At 39.5% G+C, this 17,694-nt stretch overlaps 1 protein-coding gene across 1 annotated transcript in view; it reads left to right on the forward strand.

Annotated features, from left to right (window-relative positions):
• LOC127478839 (sucrase-isomaltase, intestinal-like) overlaps positions 1–17,694 on the forward strand; it is a 43,602-nt gene that overhangs the window by 14,382 nt on the left and 11,526 nt on the right. Inside the window, 9 exon segments of the mRNA XM_051805022.1 lie at positions 2,837–2,950; positions 3,061–3,177; positions 3,260–3,344; positions 6,542–6,659; positions 9,860–9,890; positions 9,892–10,029; positions 10,562–10,678; positions 13,275–13,423; positions 17,353–17,441. Of these exon segments, the coding sequence (XP_051660982.1) occupies positions 2,837–2,950; positions 3,061–3,177; positions 3,260–3,344; positions 6,542–6,659; positions 9,860–9,890; positions 9,892–10,029; positions 10,562–10,678; positions 13,275–13,423; positions 17,353–17,441 (958 nt within the window).

Raw genomic sequence — 17,694 nt, forward strand, 5'->3', positions numbered from 1 at the left:
GAGCCAGTTTATTCTTACCATTATTTAAAAGCTAATGTGAAGTATAGGTTACACCAGTACTGAAGTCTTCTATTTTCACTTTACTACAGTTGCTGACATCCCATCAAACTCTGTTAGCATTCTTTAGTGATTCCCTAAGTTGAGTCAGGAGCTGGAACAGTATGAAGGGTTTCATTTCCAAGTGTTAGCAAAGCCAAGCTAGTTGCAATCAAGGTAAGCGTAATCCAGTTTGATACCGAAAGAACAATTTACTTTTAGATTCCCTTTAGGTAATGACAGTAATGGGTGAGTTTCCAAAGTATAGCAGATTGTTGCCTTCCTCAAGATGATTTCAGGAAATGAGCTCTGACTGCAGCCACTTAGTGTCATGTAAAACCTTTGCTAAATGGATTTGGGAGTGCAGATCCTGACAGCCAGCAGTATTAACACAGGTGACCACTCTGAGGATGGGACCCTGAACTCAGTTGTTCCACCATCACTGGGGTGGCTGGTGCCTCACAATCAGGAGGTCCAGTCCCCAGTGCTGGGAGCCCTCAGTGATTGTGGTCACCTTGATAGTAGCATGGCTCCATCACTGCAGCCTCTAAGTGCAGCCCTTCAGCACTTCTCTCTCCTGACCTCCTTCAGAGGCCATCTCAATTTAAGGGAAATTTTGACTAAGAGTGTCAGTGCTTGGCCATCATTATTGTGCTAAATAATGTGCATGCTTTGCTGTGTCAGAGCAAATATATTCTTTAGAAACAACAAAAAAAAGTTCTAAAAGTAACAATGACTACAGTGAAAAATTATAAACATTATTACTGAAGAGGAGCCTTAATGAAAGACCTTGTATACCTTCTATTAAATCACACTAAAAATAGAAAGAGCTAGGAATGACATGAGTGACAAAATACAAGTCAGTAGCAACATGCTTATGATTCAAAATAATGCTTGATAGCTTTAATGTTTTAGAGTCAAGCTCTGTGAGCTGTAGAGGCTAAGATTTCCAGAGATGAGTATTTATGAATGTGCATCAAAGTCTATGACTGGGGCCATAGGTGGAAGTGCATCGGACTGGATAAGCGCTGTGTGCTCCCAGGTCTTTAAGCAGTCAGTTGGAGTTAAGGATGCTCAGCACCTCCTTCCCAAGAGCTGCTAAAAAGATGAATTATGGAAGATTTAACAGGCATGAACCTCTTCCCTCACAAACAACCCTTGAATGCATGGAGGGGTTTTTGTCTCTTTAGGACAATACTAAACCTGCATAATATATTAGATTTGTGCTCTGGAATAACCTTTCAGTTGAAGGAAACCAGAAGTTTGGATTAGGAGTAACTAATTCAGCTCACTTCTTCTAGCCTTCAAGTCCCTTGAGAGGCATCTTTTCTACATTTATAACATAAGTATTGCAGATGGACAGTTTTCTCTTTTCCAAAGTTGAACTATTAAATAAGTTAAAAATGTAATGGACACCTATACTCCTTATGAAGGTGACACTGGAGCTAGATAGTTGAACAGAACTTTACACTTTAAGTAGGGATTTAGCTGTAGCTTTTGTTTTTGAAGCGTGGAAGAATATAATTCCCTCACCAGGGCTATAGTTATCAGAGGACTTATAAGTAAATCAGGCAATTAATTCAGGTATTTAAATGAGCTTTAAAACATACCTTTAGAGATACTTAGCATTTGGGATCTGATATTTTTTGTTTTCTAAGAAGTTCATTAGTTAGACTTTTATCACATCTTAATTAAAATTCACTTAAATTATTGCACAAGCTATAAGTGAATGGAAGAATTGTTTCAGTGTTTTTCTCTATGGTGTTTCCTAACTGAAAGGTTTTGCCTAAAGCAGAACCTGAGGGAATAACATTTTCTAAGAAAAAAGTAAAGAATTCCCTTCTAAAATGGCTGCAATCTTCATCTGTTCTAAATTACAAAAAGGAAATAGCTGCTCACAATTAGTGACATATTGCAAAGTGCACTTATCTCCTTTTAGTTGCAGCTGACTGCTGAGCAGAGTTGAATAGTATCTCTTCATTCACTGGCATCTCAAAGCATTGATAACTTTATTACTTACCGGCATGGTGGGCCTCCCTCATCCCCAGAAGCCAATCAGTCTCCCTTTCGATGAGCTTTGTGGCTACTGGTGGCCATCCTGAGGCAGAGAAGTTGTTGGTGTCAATGCCACTGACAGCAATAGGAGGTGGTGATCCCCCCAAGCAGTGAGAGGGGCAGCAAGGACGAGCTATGGAGTCTAAAATGCTATGGTTGTGATGCCTGGGGAGAACAGAGGCATAATGCCCCACATGTGAATTGGGTTACTCTGCATCAGACCGGCATAAAACACCCTTGTCCAACATTGGTTCTGAATGGAGAGCTAAAGGGGTCCTTTTGAGGTTTCAAGCCCCTTGAAAAGTTTTAGTTATTCCAGCATTGAGCTGTTGATGCTGAGGCAGCTGGTATAGGGATTGCCCTGGAGGAACCCCAGAGGTGTCCAGGTGTGGGAATGCCCAGCATAGGATCCACCCATAGCAGAGACCTTGGTATGGGGGCTGTAAAATCTAATGCCTCTCTAAACTAATTTGAAAATCGAATGCCTCATAAAAAATAAACATGAGGGTATTTAATATTTTTACATTGCTTTTGCCTTATACAAGAAATACTCATGACATATCTTTAATGACTTTTTCTAAATTAGTATGTGCTTTCAACTCTTACTAAATTTTAATCCTATTTTCTTCCAATATTTTCACAATCTGCACTAAGAACATAATCCAAATTTTTCTAAAATATACATATAGAAGAGTAATTGTTACCTCTGGGATTTCAATGATGGGAGTGTAATTGCTGTTTTCAGGACCCTTTCATAACCAAGGATGAGGAACCAGACACTTACAAACCTTATGATCTTGACCAGGAAATGGGAGTCTGGGTGAACAACTCTGATGGTGTAACTCCTGCTGTTGGGCAGGTGAGCTTTTTAATTTTCTGATGCATTTGGTCTAGTGCTGCTTCAAAATGATACAACAGCTCTGCAACAGAAATGGGAAAATAACCAGGATTTACACCTGTGACCCCTAGGCCTGGCCTCCTGGAGATTCCGTGTTTCCTGACTACACCAACCCCAGGACAGTGGAGTGGTGGACCCAGCTGTGTCTGGAGTTTAAGGATGTCCTTGACTATGATGGGATCTGGATTGTATGTCTCATTATATCTGCCCTCCCTTCTTTAAAAAAAGAAAATGAGGCTTTTAGCATGTGTCTCGCTCTCATTATTAAAGAATATGAATGAACCATCCAATTTCTTAAGAGGCCAATATCCTGGATGTGCTGATAATGAAATCAATAACCCTCCTTACATTCCTAGTAAGTAAAATTTCCTTGTTGTTTTTCTTTTTTTTTTGGGAAAAAAAAAATCCATCCTCTCATTTTACATCTTTCCTTGTCTGTTCCATGTGTTCAGTTACACATCTGTTCAAGACTCCAGTGGCTCAGCTTTGATGGAGTATCAAAAATCAACCACTTTTGTCTGTCCCTGGGTCTGCCTTGTAACAGGACTAGAAAAATGACCTTTCCTGCCATTCTCTGAGCAACTGGTCAGCATCAAAAAAAAAAAAGGGCAAGATACCTATATACTATAGCTCAGCCACAGATTTATGGGAGGAGTAACCCTTCTGCTTTACCATCACCACTGCTAATCTCAGAGATGGGCAGTCTTTGCCTTCTTCACAAACCATGACAAGGAAGAGGGGATCTCCTTGGTTCCTTAATTCAATACATTGCCTTTCTCTTAGGAAAGAAATTTTCGCTATGTTACTAGAAATGGGCTAAAAATAAGTTTAAAACTGTCCAAGCCTACAGGAGAGTTACAGGAATGGGAAAACCTGTTCCAAGAGCTGAGTTAATGATATACTCATTCTTCCCCAGGAAGCCATGAGTACTTACAATTAGTACCAGTGGTCCTGGCAGTTAATCCAGCCAACATTTCCCCAGGAAAGCCCGGCTGCCTAAGCAATGTTAATATGCAGCAGGAAGTTGATACATAAATGAGTTATTGACAGTGAAATATTGGAAATGTTCCCTTTTTCCCTTCGGGCTTTTGTACCGTCATGGTTGAGTAGTGGAACAGGCTCCCCAGGGAAGTGGTCACAGCACCAAGCCTGACAGAGTTTGGATGATACTCTCAGGCACATGGTGTGACTCTTGGGGATGGTCCTGTGCAGGGCTAAAAGCTGGACTTGATGATCCTTGTGGGTCCCTTCCAACTCATCATATTCTGTGATTCTTAACTTTCTTTATTAAATCTCAATTCTTTTCACTCTGAATATAAGAGAAGCATAAACATAACAAAATCATGACAAAATACTATAAAGAGATTGTAAATTTTTGAAAGCAGAAGCAGAGCTTTTAATTATGGTTTTGGTGTTTGCTCTCTCTGTATGGAAACCACTGCATACCGGCCCTGTGGATCTTGACCAAAGCTGAGGAACTGATGAGACATTTCCATCTTTGCCTTAAGTTACCTTCATTTTTTGTCAGCCTTCAGAGCTGTGAAAAAAGATGTGAGGCTTTGGAGAAAATGGCCAAAATATCGGAGATCCTTTTATCCTTTGCTTTTATCCCTTTTTATCCCTTTGTTTTGAACCAGTGTTTAAGGGCTTTCTTTTATATTTCACTTAATGCCAACTCTGTCCATGCTCTTATCTGTCCAAGCCCTCAACTGGTGTAGATATGAGATGGGACCCAAGTGGCTTAGTCCAACAAGACATTAGGACCTTCCTGGGGCTAGCAGAGTTTTGGAGGCTCACCATTGTCTAGGTGATTTCATCTATGCAAGTCCCTATCTCAGTCCCTCTGGCTTTTTGTCAGTGTAGCCTTCAACCTCATCTAAATTTTATAACCATGATTACATGTAACCATGGTTTGAATTTCTAAAAACAGATGTCCTTCAAATCAATTTTCTATAAAACACTTTATACTGAAGATTAATATGCAATTGTAAAATAATCAGTATTACTGAGGCAGAATACAAAATACTCTGAATAGGAATGAAGAATGAAACTATGATCCATGAGGCAGCATTTTCTTTTCTATCCCACCTTAATTTTATGGGGCTAATAATCAAGTGCCACTGGGACATTGTGTGACTTTCCTCAGAACCTTAGTGTCCTCTTCAAATACGTATCAGTCAAAGTTACTTGAAAATTGCCTATAAATTAAGTTATGTCTGATGTAGATCAGCCACACTGGAGTCTTTTGTCTAAAGATCCAAACACAAGGATTCTAGCTGTGGTGGCACAGCAGAGCAGAGGCTAAGGTGGTTTCATGTACAGAGAAATGCACAGTAGTAATGAACTGCAAACATGCAGGAAGTGCAATTAAGCAGGGAAATTGCTTGTTCATGGAGAAATATTTACAATAGTGCATGCACCTAATTAGTGTGCAAAGGAAGAATATTTTAAAATCTACCTTTTTTTGAGAGAATTTTATAACAGGTTCAACTCCATCTTTGAAAATAAATACATTGTATAAACTAAACACCTGACCTGCCCGATTCCTGCTGAGCTTCATGTGGCATTTTCATGGCAGTTACCTGCAGAGGATAAAAAATTTTTTGCACCAAATAGGCTTTGCCACCATCTCCTTAATATGGGATCAAAGACCAGGCAGCATCTGTGCAGCCAATTTATGCCTCATTTTGCTTACCTTTGAGTCAGCTGCAGCTGTGCCAGTGTCATCAGGCCTATCCCTGACTATTACTGAAGGCAAAAAGTTTCTACAACCTCTGTCTCCTGCTGATAGACAGAGTTACTGGATAGTCCATCCACGTGTGAATATACCTGCTATAATCTGTCCTGGTTCTCTTCTGTGCAGCCTATCAGGCCATAGCCACCAACAGCCTGCAGACTGCTGCACCTCGTGCTTTTTCCTCCCCTGCCCACCTCCGACCCTCCCTGCTCTTGAGGCAGTGCCATTAGTCCTGCTGCCTTCCAGTCCTAAGTGCCTCAGGGCAAGGGGTGAGCCAGAGCTGAGTTTAGGTGTGAATTTTGCTGTGATAGGGCAGAACTGTGGTACCAACCTGCATCTGCAGCTGAGTGATACAAACACTGAGGTTTTAGGATTTCACACAACCATACAGGTTCCCTGGACATCTGAATTTCTGTTTGGTTTTCAGTGATTTTATTTTTTTCCCTAGCAACGTTTTTACTATTAAGTAAAATTTCTCACTGTGTAAATAATGTGTAGGTGTATTCTTAATTAGGCAATGCAAAATTTTTCTTTCTGACTATTGCTTACTAAACACATGATACCTGTCCAGATGTTTTGAATTATTTAACATAGAATTTGAAAGGAATTATCAGTCCTCTCCCCCCCTCTGAGGACACGTGTCTGTCTGCATCAGGTATTCATGGTTACATGCTAACCTCATGTCAGTGCAGGTCAAGCAACTGAGCTTTTCCTCTTCCCAAATCCTTTCATGTTTTCACCCCAAAATGTGTAGAAATGTGAAGAGATTTGAATTATGATATATGTGATTTTACAGTGTTTTGTATCATTCTCAGGCATTTCGGATCGTTCTCTGTCTCAAAAGACATTGTGTCCCGACTCCAAGACTTACCTCGGAGAGCATTATAACACACACTCTCTCTTTGGCTGGTCACAGACAGAACCAACTTTCAAGTGAGTTTTCTAAGTATTTCTAGTCAGATTCATGTGATTGAAACACATTTGAAAAACTGCTGATGTTACCCGGGAAATCTGTAATAGTATCTAATAAGAAACATTGTTTCATTTTACTGTTCATCATTTTGTAGGAGGTTTCAAAAAAAGAGAATCTCGGAAGAAGAAACAGAATATATTCTAATTTTACTTTTCTTAGCTAAATCAGGGCCTAACTTTTCAGCTGCTGCTTTAGTGTATCTACAGCAAGATGTTCTTATCCTCTGTTAGAGCATCTCATGAGCAGCTGCAGAGGCAGCTTTGTGTGATCCCAGGGCAATTTTTCTGTCCCTTCGTTGTTGTGGCAGAGGAGTTTCTGTCACTGTCAATGAAGAATCTGAACTGTTCAGCTCTCCCAGCTGTTTCTGGGGCTGCCTCTGGTTCCTGGCAGGCAGTGTTTTGCAGTTTGGCTTGGGACTCAGTTCAGGAGGGCAGAGCTGCATTGCAGCACAGTTGCTGTCAGCTACTGTAAAACTCATTTTGCAGCTGGGAAGCATTCAAAACCAGCTTACACAGACAGACTGTTGCTGTGAAGCTGGAATGACAGTGGAAAGCTACTTGTTGGATTAAATCAAATGGGCAAATCATGCCTTTTCCAGCAGGCATTGAGCTAAAACACGGAGCAACTTAATACCACAATGGAAGTGCAAAGCAGGGGTCCATATGCTGGCCAGTTTCAGCATTTAGCACTCATTTTCAGCAGTTGGATTGTGATAGCATCCAGAGGACACGGCTAAGTGAGCCTAATTACGGTGTTGATGCATTTGTATTTTATATGCCAAGCCCAGGGGAAAGGAAGCAGCGGGTAAAAGCCAGAAGTGGTTTGCCAGCTCTTGTGGGCTTGGCTGAAGCACAGTCCAGCTTTTGAGAGAAGGAGCAGAAAGCCCTCAAACCCTGGACCTCTTAGCATCGTTTTTGGCCCCCTATGCCCCAGTGTCAGAAGAGGTCCTCCCAGCACTGGTCTCTCCACCAGGATTTGCTCTCTGCACACTGGAGTTCACATAACCATACACTGTCTTGGTAGTACTGTGAATAGGGCCTTCAGATTTCCTATCTTCTTGAGCTGTTTTTTTAGCTTTATTCAGTCTCTGTGCCAGCAAAGGCAATTGCCTGAGACAAACCCTGTGAATTCAGCAAGAAAAGCTCCATGTGCAGGCACACTTGCCCCAGTCCCTTCAGTGCACACACTGTCCCAGCTGCGCTATTCCAGACTAATGCCATTGGGACAGTTACTGCTGCACAGCTCCTCACAGCCTCCCCTGTGGCTGTGAACCTTCCCCTTTCCTGCAGCACTTGCTTCCAGGGCTCTTTACAAAAGAAACATATTTTGCTCAAATGTAGAGAGTCCTTCAAGGCTGGAGAATACCGTCAAAAGCATATGCAGAGGTTGGATTTGCTGCAAAGCTGGGAAACTTTGGTGAAGTATTTTTCATACATATTCATTTGGTTTTCTCAAACACATTTCTTTTCAAGGCTGGTTTTATACTCTTTCTGCATTTGCTCTTCACAAATAATATACTAAATTAAATTACTGACAGGAATATTTAGCAACCAGCATCAATTGCAGGATATTCTCTGAAAATGAATGACAACTTCATAATCGTATAAAAAACCAATTCTAAGAATTATTCTAAGGCAGACAGAGAATAGGAAATGTGTCATCTGCCCCATGTCAAATGATTTGAATTTGAATACATAAACTAGCAGCAATCAGTTTGTGCATAGCTTAATGCCAAGAGTTATTTGCACACGATATTCTGTAAATAATTTAAATCAACAAATACATTTGACAACATTAGGACATGTTCATCAATGGTTTGCGAAAGACTGAAATTATTCAATAAATTACTTGTTGCAAATTGTTTATGGAGCTCTGAATCATAGTTGAGTTGATCTAGTATTGTCCTCATTAGCACCTGTATTTGCAAATGGAGCTAAAAACAGCCAGAGGAAGAGCACTCTTACTCAAGACATCCATGAAATGGCTCTAAAATGCCATTTGTACAAAGCACGTGGAGTCTTGTGCAGTTGTTGGGCCCAGCAGTGCACCTGCAAACCAGAACCAGCAGGTCCAGTGAGGTTCAAGAATTGTACCTCTTGCTGCATATGGTCCCTAAGGTTAATATGTTTAGTCTTCCATGAGAGCTGTTTGGTTTTTTGCTTCAGAAACAAGTGTTGAAGCACTTTGAAGTCTCCCTGCCATTACAGACCCAATAGCAAATACTGGGACATTACAATTACGGATGAAAGAGCTCTTGAACAAATCTCATTAAGAAAAGGGAGAAGGAAGTGGATGGTGAACAACATGATTAATATTTCATGCTAGGATTTCCCAGGGAATCTAAATTTTGTTATCCAAATTGTATTTAAGCAGAGTTGAATTTGAGTTCCTGCAATATATAATATTGCAATATGTAATTACGTACAGAGATGACCCTATGTTGAGGAATTTTTTAATAGATCTGTTAATATGACTTATTGCACTTCATTGATTTTCTGGTGATGCAGTAAAATTATTTTCAAAAAGCAAGGAAAAATTCATTGTACCACTGATTCTGTAATGAAACCTCATATATCAAACCACGACAGGAAAGCAGAGGATGGGGATGACATTTTGAATGATTACATGTTTGTTTTCTATATTGATTATTTCTTTTTAATAAGATGTTTGGATATAATTTTGATATTTTTTGTGGGTTTTTTTGCTTTTAATTCCAGAATATTAAAACTTTATTTGCCTATAAAAATCTCTAAATAAATCCTACATTGAGAAAAATACATATTGTACTGTTTTTTGGGAACCCACAGGACACTAAATTAAATGTACTAATACAGAAAGGAAATTATGTTTCAATTTTTCAGTTTGAGACACTGCTGAGAATAAATTAAACACACATTATTATTTAGGAAGACTAAAAATAACTGAGACAAATTGTTTTGTGAATCAGATAGACAATAGTTTTTTTACTTTGACCACTGAGCAAAACTTTCCTTTATTTGCAGTTTTGCAGCCACATTTTCATGTGACTTGGGATCACAGTAATAATTGTTTCTTGAATAACATCCCTTGTGATAAAATTGTGCCTGCATGCTCGGGTTGATCATACAATTTTTTTGGTTGCCAGTCTTATTTTTAATGACCTTGTTGCATTTCTTTGCAGTGTTGTCCAGCAGGCCACTGGAAAGCGAGCATTTTGTCTTGAGTCGGTCTACATTTGCTGGCAGTGGGAAGCATGGGGCTCACTGGCTGGGTGACAACTTCTCTCAGTGGAAGGACCTGCGCCGGTCAATCATTGGAATCCTGGAATTCAACCTCTTTGGCATTCCCTATGTAAGTCTGGCATCCTTCAGGCAGTTGCTGGCTCATACACGATATCACTTCAAATTAACTCAAACGTTTTCTGAAATAAGCCGCTTGAGGTGACCAGTGGTAACGGCCTCCACTGCGTCAGGAGCTGCAGATTAGAAAAGGCTAAATGTCATCAGTCCTGGCTGCTGAAGGGAAACAGAAATAGCTCTGCAAGATTCAGACTGAGTCACTACATGCCATCCAAAAGCGATCCCTTTGTATTATGTTGTTATCATGTTCTGTGTTTGAGGTCCCTTCATACATTTCTGGTTTTGCAAGCTGGGATGGAGAATCTGTAGAGTTATTGAAATATGGTCAGATCTTCCACAGTGATCTTAGTGCTCTAGGAGTGAGTACAATCTCAGTCACAGAAATATTATCATTATGGAGCACTTTTATCAAGTACTTAGAAATAGGTTTTACTTTCCATAAATTATCTTTCTCAGCAAATTTCTGTAGTTCCGCATTTTTGGGCCTCAGTCACAATAATAAACACGATTTTATTTCTCTTTAGATTGGTGCTGATATCTGTTGGTTTAACTATAACACTACCTATGAACTCTGCCTGAGCTGGATGCAGCTTGGCTCTTTCTACCCATTTTCCAGAAATCACAATGCAGAGGGAAACAGCGTAAGTAAGCAAAGTTACATAAAGCTATAGTCTTATGATTACAGTTATGTTGGCAGTGATTTGTGTTACTTTCTCAGGAATTAACCTGCCATTCTTGGGTAAACTGGAGCAGTGGGTGAAAAGGAGTGCTGCATTGAGAGGGGGAATTACACAGGGAAGTGTAAATTTTTCCCATTCATAATCTAAAGATAATATAGAAATGCTGCTCTTCTCATGCTGTTGGTAAAATTCATCTGCTCTATTTTCTACCTACTGAAGCCCAAGTTTTATTTAAAAGCCAGTGAGAGCCAGCATATATTCCTACTCCCTCTATTGCTTCAATTTTTGTTTCTGTACTTCTGTAATTATAACAAGTATTGCAGGAAGGGGAGAGAGATCATTATACGCTATCCTTGCTGTTTAAAAGCATGTTACAAACATGTGAAAACTCCAAGGAGAGGCACCAATAGTGACAGCATTATCAGCCAAGAGGCAGCCAAGACCAAAAAGGCCAAAGAGCCTATGAGATGGATGAAAAAGTGCAGTCTCAATCCAGACCCGTGCCCTGGCTTCAACATCATAAAGTCCTTTAAAGACTTGTTGCAGACAGAAAGAAGTATCAGGTTGTTTCTAGCTATGAACTTTGAAGGTCTTGCAGCCTTTGTAGATATGCTGTGTTTACCTGCAACCGTGATGAAATGGTTCTGCTGGTTCAATAAATGTTTGGGGCTTTTTTCCTTCTGTAAACTGGTCTGTGCAATGCTGGAACTCAGTTTATTTGCTAACCTTCAGTTTCTTTGAAGTTGCATCATCAAAATTTTGCAACATTTACAACCCCAGACAGACTTTTGTCTCTGCATGAAAGTATGATGGATATTCAGCAATTGGGCAAATGCAGGAATAATAAGCTATAGTACTATTGATAAGAGAGTCAGGAATTAGCCTGTAGATCCCTGAGATATGCTGAGGTATTTCTTTGTAGGAGAACAAATGTCTGGGGGGTGTTAGCTGTTGATAAATATTTTCTATTTACCTCTTCACTAAAGTTAGAGGTACCTATATATTATTTATATGGTTGCTTGGCTCTTTGAGCATCCAAAGGGGGTCTGACCTGGGCGAGTGGGTATTAATCACATATGTACAATTTAATAAACAGTAAGAGAGCAATGGCTCTATATGATGGGAGCTGCAATTCAGAGATACATTTGGTTTTACTGGATTACTTAAATCCATTTAAAGCATTGTGTTCACTGAAAGAGACAAACAGGTATTTTGGTTCACTGAGCATCACCTAGGAAGTCCGACTGTTTTTGTGAAATTAGGCAATATTCATACAGCGTCAGAACACTGGTAAAAATATAGTGCAATTTTTGAAATAACAGATAGATGCTCTGGAGCTCAGAGCCAGCAGGGAGTATTATTAGTGACTAATTCTGATGCAAACATAATAATGGTGAAATTTTACTAAAATATTGAGTTTAATTAGCATAAAATTATTGTTAAAATAAAATCTTAAATATCCCCTTTGCCTAATTCACTGGGGATTTCAAACAGTTTAATTAATACTTTTCTTGTCTGAAAAGCACTATATAATATAAAAAGCTTTGTTACTTCTGTTCCTTTTATGTTTCATTATCCTTGGAATTTGTCATATAGTCTTCAATTTTAATGAGAAAACTGAGTACTATGGGAAAAATTTTGTGAAGGAGGAAGGTAGCCGTGTGACTCATTAGCTGGCTGTTTAGCACTGGAGAAGGTCGGAAGGGGGAGTTAAAGGAGATGTAACTACTTCCTGTATCAGCACTGCCCTGGGCTGCACACTCTGCATCCCATTCCGGGGGGAGAGTCAAGGTTGCCTTGGAGTAAGATCAAAACCAGCCAATGAATACAGACAATGTTTGAACCTGCCCTCTTGACGGTGGGACCCAGTGCATGCCCTTTCTCATAGGAGAGCATCGCTGGCAGGGAGGAGACGAGGGCCACTGCTGATGTGTCCTGTCATCCTAAAATGGTGGGCACAGGAGGAGAAATCAAGTTTCTTTGAATGGATGAAATGTTTTCCCCACTGCACACAGTGTGATCACTCTTGTTGGCTTCAGCAGGGCCATGAGTTTGCTTTTTTAAATAGATTTACCTTTATGTATCTGGCCAACATAATTAGGCTTTTGACTTTGATTTGCAGATTATCGGTCTTCCCTTTTTCCTGTGTTTCACCTTCATTGTCCCAGAGGGCTTGCATCTTCAGGATAAACTAATTTCTAGAGACAGGGTGTCTGTTCCCGAGCACAGACATGAAACCCCAGCTCCTCTCCCACCACAAGGTTCAGTGTGGTTGCAGAGGGCTCACATACCCCACTGTGGTGGGGTCTGATCTCTTTGAACTCACTGGAGTTTTTCAAGTTGAAAAATTTATACAAGCATAATGGATATATGGTAATAGTGGATGTTGTCCTTAATACATCTTCCAGTTTGCAAATCAGTGCTTTTTCTTATTTAAACACTCGCTTTCGTAGCATCATGTCAGCCACAGCTCTCCCCATGTTGCACACGAGTTCTCTTTTGAATTTGCAGACCATACTTTCAATGCTCAGTACCAATCAAAGCTTGTACTTAACAGGAACAAGACCCAGCGGTGTTCGGAGATGAGTTTGCCGGGATATCTCGTGCTGCCCTTCAGATCAGATACTCACTGCTGCCATACTTGTACACCTTGTTCTACGAGTCTCACGTGCACGGAAACACAGTGGTGGGGTCACTGATGCACGAGTGAGTTTGGAGTCTCTCTTTTTTATCATAATTTTTTCACAAAATTATTTGAGCTATTACATATATGTATGTATAAAACAGTTGACATCTGTACGAGAATCATCACAGTATTGTTATTGCATGCTCTCTCTTAAAAGAGCAGTCGAGCAATTAATCAAATTATATGCACAAAGGTAACTCTTAATGTATGCAATGAATTTCCATTAAAATAGAACCTATATTTGTTTCTAGTGGGGGGAAAACAGAAAATCTAAGAAAGAAGAATTCTGAAAATTTCTAGTCTTAGGCAAATATGTAGTTCTTTTTTATTTCAAAAATAGGAATCACATACCTGTATTTTCTGTGTTTGAATGAAATAGATGAAATCTGTATTCTCGTCCAGAATGCCAAAAGGCCTCATACAGAGAGTCCAATCATCCACAGCATTTGTTTTTTTCTAATTTAGCACTTGCATCTGCAAGCTATCTATGAAACCCACATCTGTGTCCACAAATTGCACGGAGAAAACAGAGATGTTTGAGTGTAGAAGCAGGTGCAAAACTGAGATTAATAAATACAGACTGAAAACCCTCTCAGAAAATTAGACTCAGATTTTTGGAACAACTCATTTTTTCTATTTGGAAGAAGCAGGAATCCAACTGAGGTTTAGTTTCCCTTTCCTCATCTTTTAATTAGTTTTTTACCTGCTTTTGGTAAATTTTCTACTTCAGAATGCTTTATGCAAAGACTTGAGCAAAAGGAGTGCAAATAACACATATGAAAGGCTACTGCCCAAAGCTCTGCACCATTTAGTTTCATTGGTGTAGGCTACGCTGTGGACTGTTTAATGTTCTTTTTCCCTTTAGGTTAAAAACATTCTGGTTAAAGGGTAAGGCATTTTTTGCAAATTAAACTGAGATTACACTAAAGTGCAGACCATTCAACCATGGAAAAGATATGCTTACTCAGCATACTGGTTAACTGATAAATTTTAAAAGCAGTATCCTTTCCCTTTCTACTCTGCAGTGTTGTTTTACTAGGTAACATTAAGGAGAATTCTATAGGTACTCATATCTTACAAAGGGCTATATGTTATTTATTTTAGCTCTATTTTTTGCATAATGAGATTTGTGTTAATATTGGAAATGCCCAAGTTAATTTTGGCATTAATATTAGCTAATCTCTGCTAATTATTTTGGTGTCATTAAAGCTGCCTTTCTGACCATTACCAGCATACCTATACTCTATTTGGGCCACATCTACATTAGCAAATTTCCAAATTTGCTTTGATTTGAACTGTAGAGCAGTCTCAGATGCCCTAGTAGAGGCTTATGTTGAATGAAACTGAGCCAAGGGGTGCACTCCAGCCACTGATGGTAGTTTAGTCAGTGGGACCAGAACGGGATTACTAGGAAATAAAACCTCTAAAATACATGTAAGTGTAGGCAGCAGGAGACCAACACAAACTGTTTCACTCCCCAGGTCCCATCCCAGTGACATCTTAGTAGCCCCATCACTTGCTAATGTTGCCATAGCTAGATCCCAAAATGGCTTAAAAGTGTTTCTTACTATTATTGAAGTCTATTTACTATTATTACTTAATGAGTATTTCTTATTATTTCTAATTAATATTAATTCTTTTAGTAGTGGGTCTACTTAAATAGAGAAAGCGACCCAGATGCTAACAGGAGGAGAAATGTGGGGCATTGAGAAAGAGAGAGCTGAAATAGAATTTTCAGTGTATGGAGGATGGAAGTTTGCAACAAACCTTTCTCTTACTTGTAAAAAATACAAAGGAGAGCTAAAAAAACTCCTGTTTTTTGGGTGGAGCTCTTATGAGTTCACAACTCTCACCATGAAAACAATTGTGCCTGGGCAGACTGACTCCAAACAATAGGTGTTTCATGTGGTCATTTCAGATTTTTCATTCCATTTCAAACATTGAGGGGCTTGTTTCAAATAATAAACAAGAACAACATCCCAGTAGATTCTTACAAGCATATTAGGTGCCTCTGAGGCTTTCAGTCTGTGAAACAGAGGCGTCAGCATCTCAGCTGTCCAAAAAGACCATAAGGTGGTAATCCATTAGTGGAAAGGAAAGTTCTGTTTAATGGCTAAGCAGGGGAAAAATACAACAGGAGAGAGGCCAGCATCTAACCAGAGGAAGCATGTAGAGGGAATTAAGGACCTTTCATAGATCAGAGACATGGTTTAATGGCTTATCTTTTCAAAATAGGAAAGTTCATTTGTTTGTGAATTTCTGCTTGTGGTTGCTAGAATTGCAAGAGAAACTACTTCTGTTAGACGCTGACACTTGTTTCTATATACAAATATAATCAACTTCTCTTTTGTCATAATTTCTTGATCAGCTTTTTTTCCTGAAATCTCCCACAACAAAGCATATTGAATTAGTATTACAAGTTTATTACAGTGGAATTGAAAATACAGAGAAGCTATTAAGATGACAACAAAAACTAATGTTTCATATTTCAAAATCTTTACAACAAGGTAATTAATCAAAAGCCATAACCTGCTTTAAATATTTACAAAGTATTATGTGAAAATGCAATAGCAACCGGGATGGAAGTGTCCAAAAGAGCTACTGTTCTGGACAGAAAAAGAACCTCTGAATAAGCTGAGGTTTCTTTCAGACAGAGCCCAAGGCTTGCCTTCAAGAACAACTTTTCATAAGTTCCACATACTCCCCTAAGCTTGAAACATTTTAGAAGTCTGAACACTCAGTAGGTGTCTTTTTATTGCCGAGTTATCTTTGCTCGTTTTGGGGAAATTTCTGTAAGTCTGGGCTGGGTGCAGTGTGTGCCTATGCCCTGAGCAGGCAGGGTGTCAGAGCAGGGCACCGACACTGAGTGACTCTGCTCTGGCCAGCTTACAACAGAAATCTGGCTTTAAACAGGGGCAGCTGCAAAGTCAGTTAAACAGATGCAGTAAATACATTTTTAAACAAAGAATTTATATGTCCTTAGAGAATAATATGTAAATATGCAATAGCCAGTGTGAATTTGTCAAAAATGAATGAAAACCAAACCAATTGCCATCTCTGACAAGGCAGCAGGGCTGTTGGATGGGAAAGGGGGCAGAGGAGAGGCAGAAGTCAGGAGGTACAAGGTAACTTGATTTTAGGAGGATTGCAGACACACTTCATCCGATATTCTTATAAGATAACTAGAATCTACTAGTAATTTCCTCAGGTATGGATTTACAAATTCTTGAAAGCCATTTTAAATTCTCAAGGATTTTATGCCAGATGAGTGGAGGTTCCTGAGATGGGGAAGATCTCTCCTCTTTGCCAGATGCTGTTCAATATTTTCATTAGCTGATATATGGTGGAATAGTGATTTCTTCCCAAGAGAAGGCAGATGTTGCCAGGTGAACGGGACTCTGAGCACTATGGAGGACACGATCAGGATCCAAAACAATCTTAGTGCATTGAATAAAATGGACTGAATTCCATAGGTTTCTAATCCATTCTAGAGAGGCAGCTAAAAAGAACACTATGTATAAATGTTGCTTTGTGTTTGTCTTGTGAAAGATTTCAAATGTAAATCTGTGAAAGGTGTGGGAAGCCAGATCCAAGGATTTTCACAAATGCTTTAGATCATAGAGTGGAGTGTTTTTCATCTGTGTTCCATCTCCTGGTCCTGGCCCCTATCCTGCTCATAGGCTCCTGCAATGAAGACTTGGCTCACTGGACAGAAATTAAGTTTGTTTACTCGCTGTTGCTGCTCTAAAAAGAAGTCAGCTAGATAGGTGCTACTGTAATTTCTGAATCTCTGCCCAGCTTTTGGCGTTCCCTCAATCAGCAAAAATATTTGGTGGTGTTGAAGGATATCTTGAGGAAGCAGAATTCTTGTCACAGTGAGTAATATCAAAATATTTGACAAGTTCTATCAAAATGTGAATCGATATTGTGTATTTCACTTTCAACATGGATTTACCTCTGATCAGCAGACTCATGGAATAGATACTGCCTTCCTTTGGGGACCTGCCTTTATGATTGCTCCTGTTCTTGATGAGGCAAGTACTTTAATTAAAAAATGCCATCATACTGGAATAAAAGAAATGAACTGCGCTTAGGGCATTGGGTGACATTCAGAGCATGTTTGCTCATATCTATTCCTTTCTTCCCTCCACTGTCAAAGCTTACAGAACACATTTCTGAGCAGCACAGACAGTAAATACAGAGCTTCCCAGTACTTGAAGTGGGAGGATGAAAGTGAGGGCACAGCCTTTCTGTGCTACTCCAAGCGACGAACGGATATAAAGAGCCTGGA

The sequence above is a fragment of the Manacus candei genome, unplaced genomic scaffold, assembly GCF_025592945.1.
Source record: "Manacus candei isolate 608988 ecotype Guabito, Panama unplaced genomic scaffold, ASM2559294v1 h1tg000063l, whole genome shotgun sequence".
Taxonomy (NCBI): domain Eukaryota; kingdom Metazoa; phylum Chordata; class Aves; order Passeriformes; family Pipridae; genus Manacus; species Manacus candei.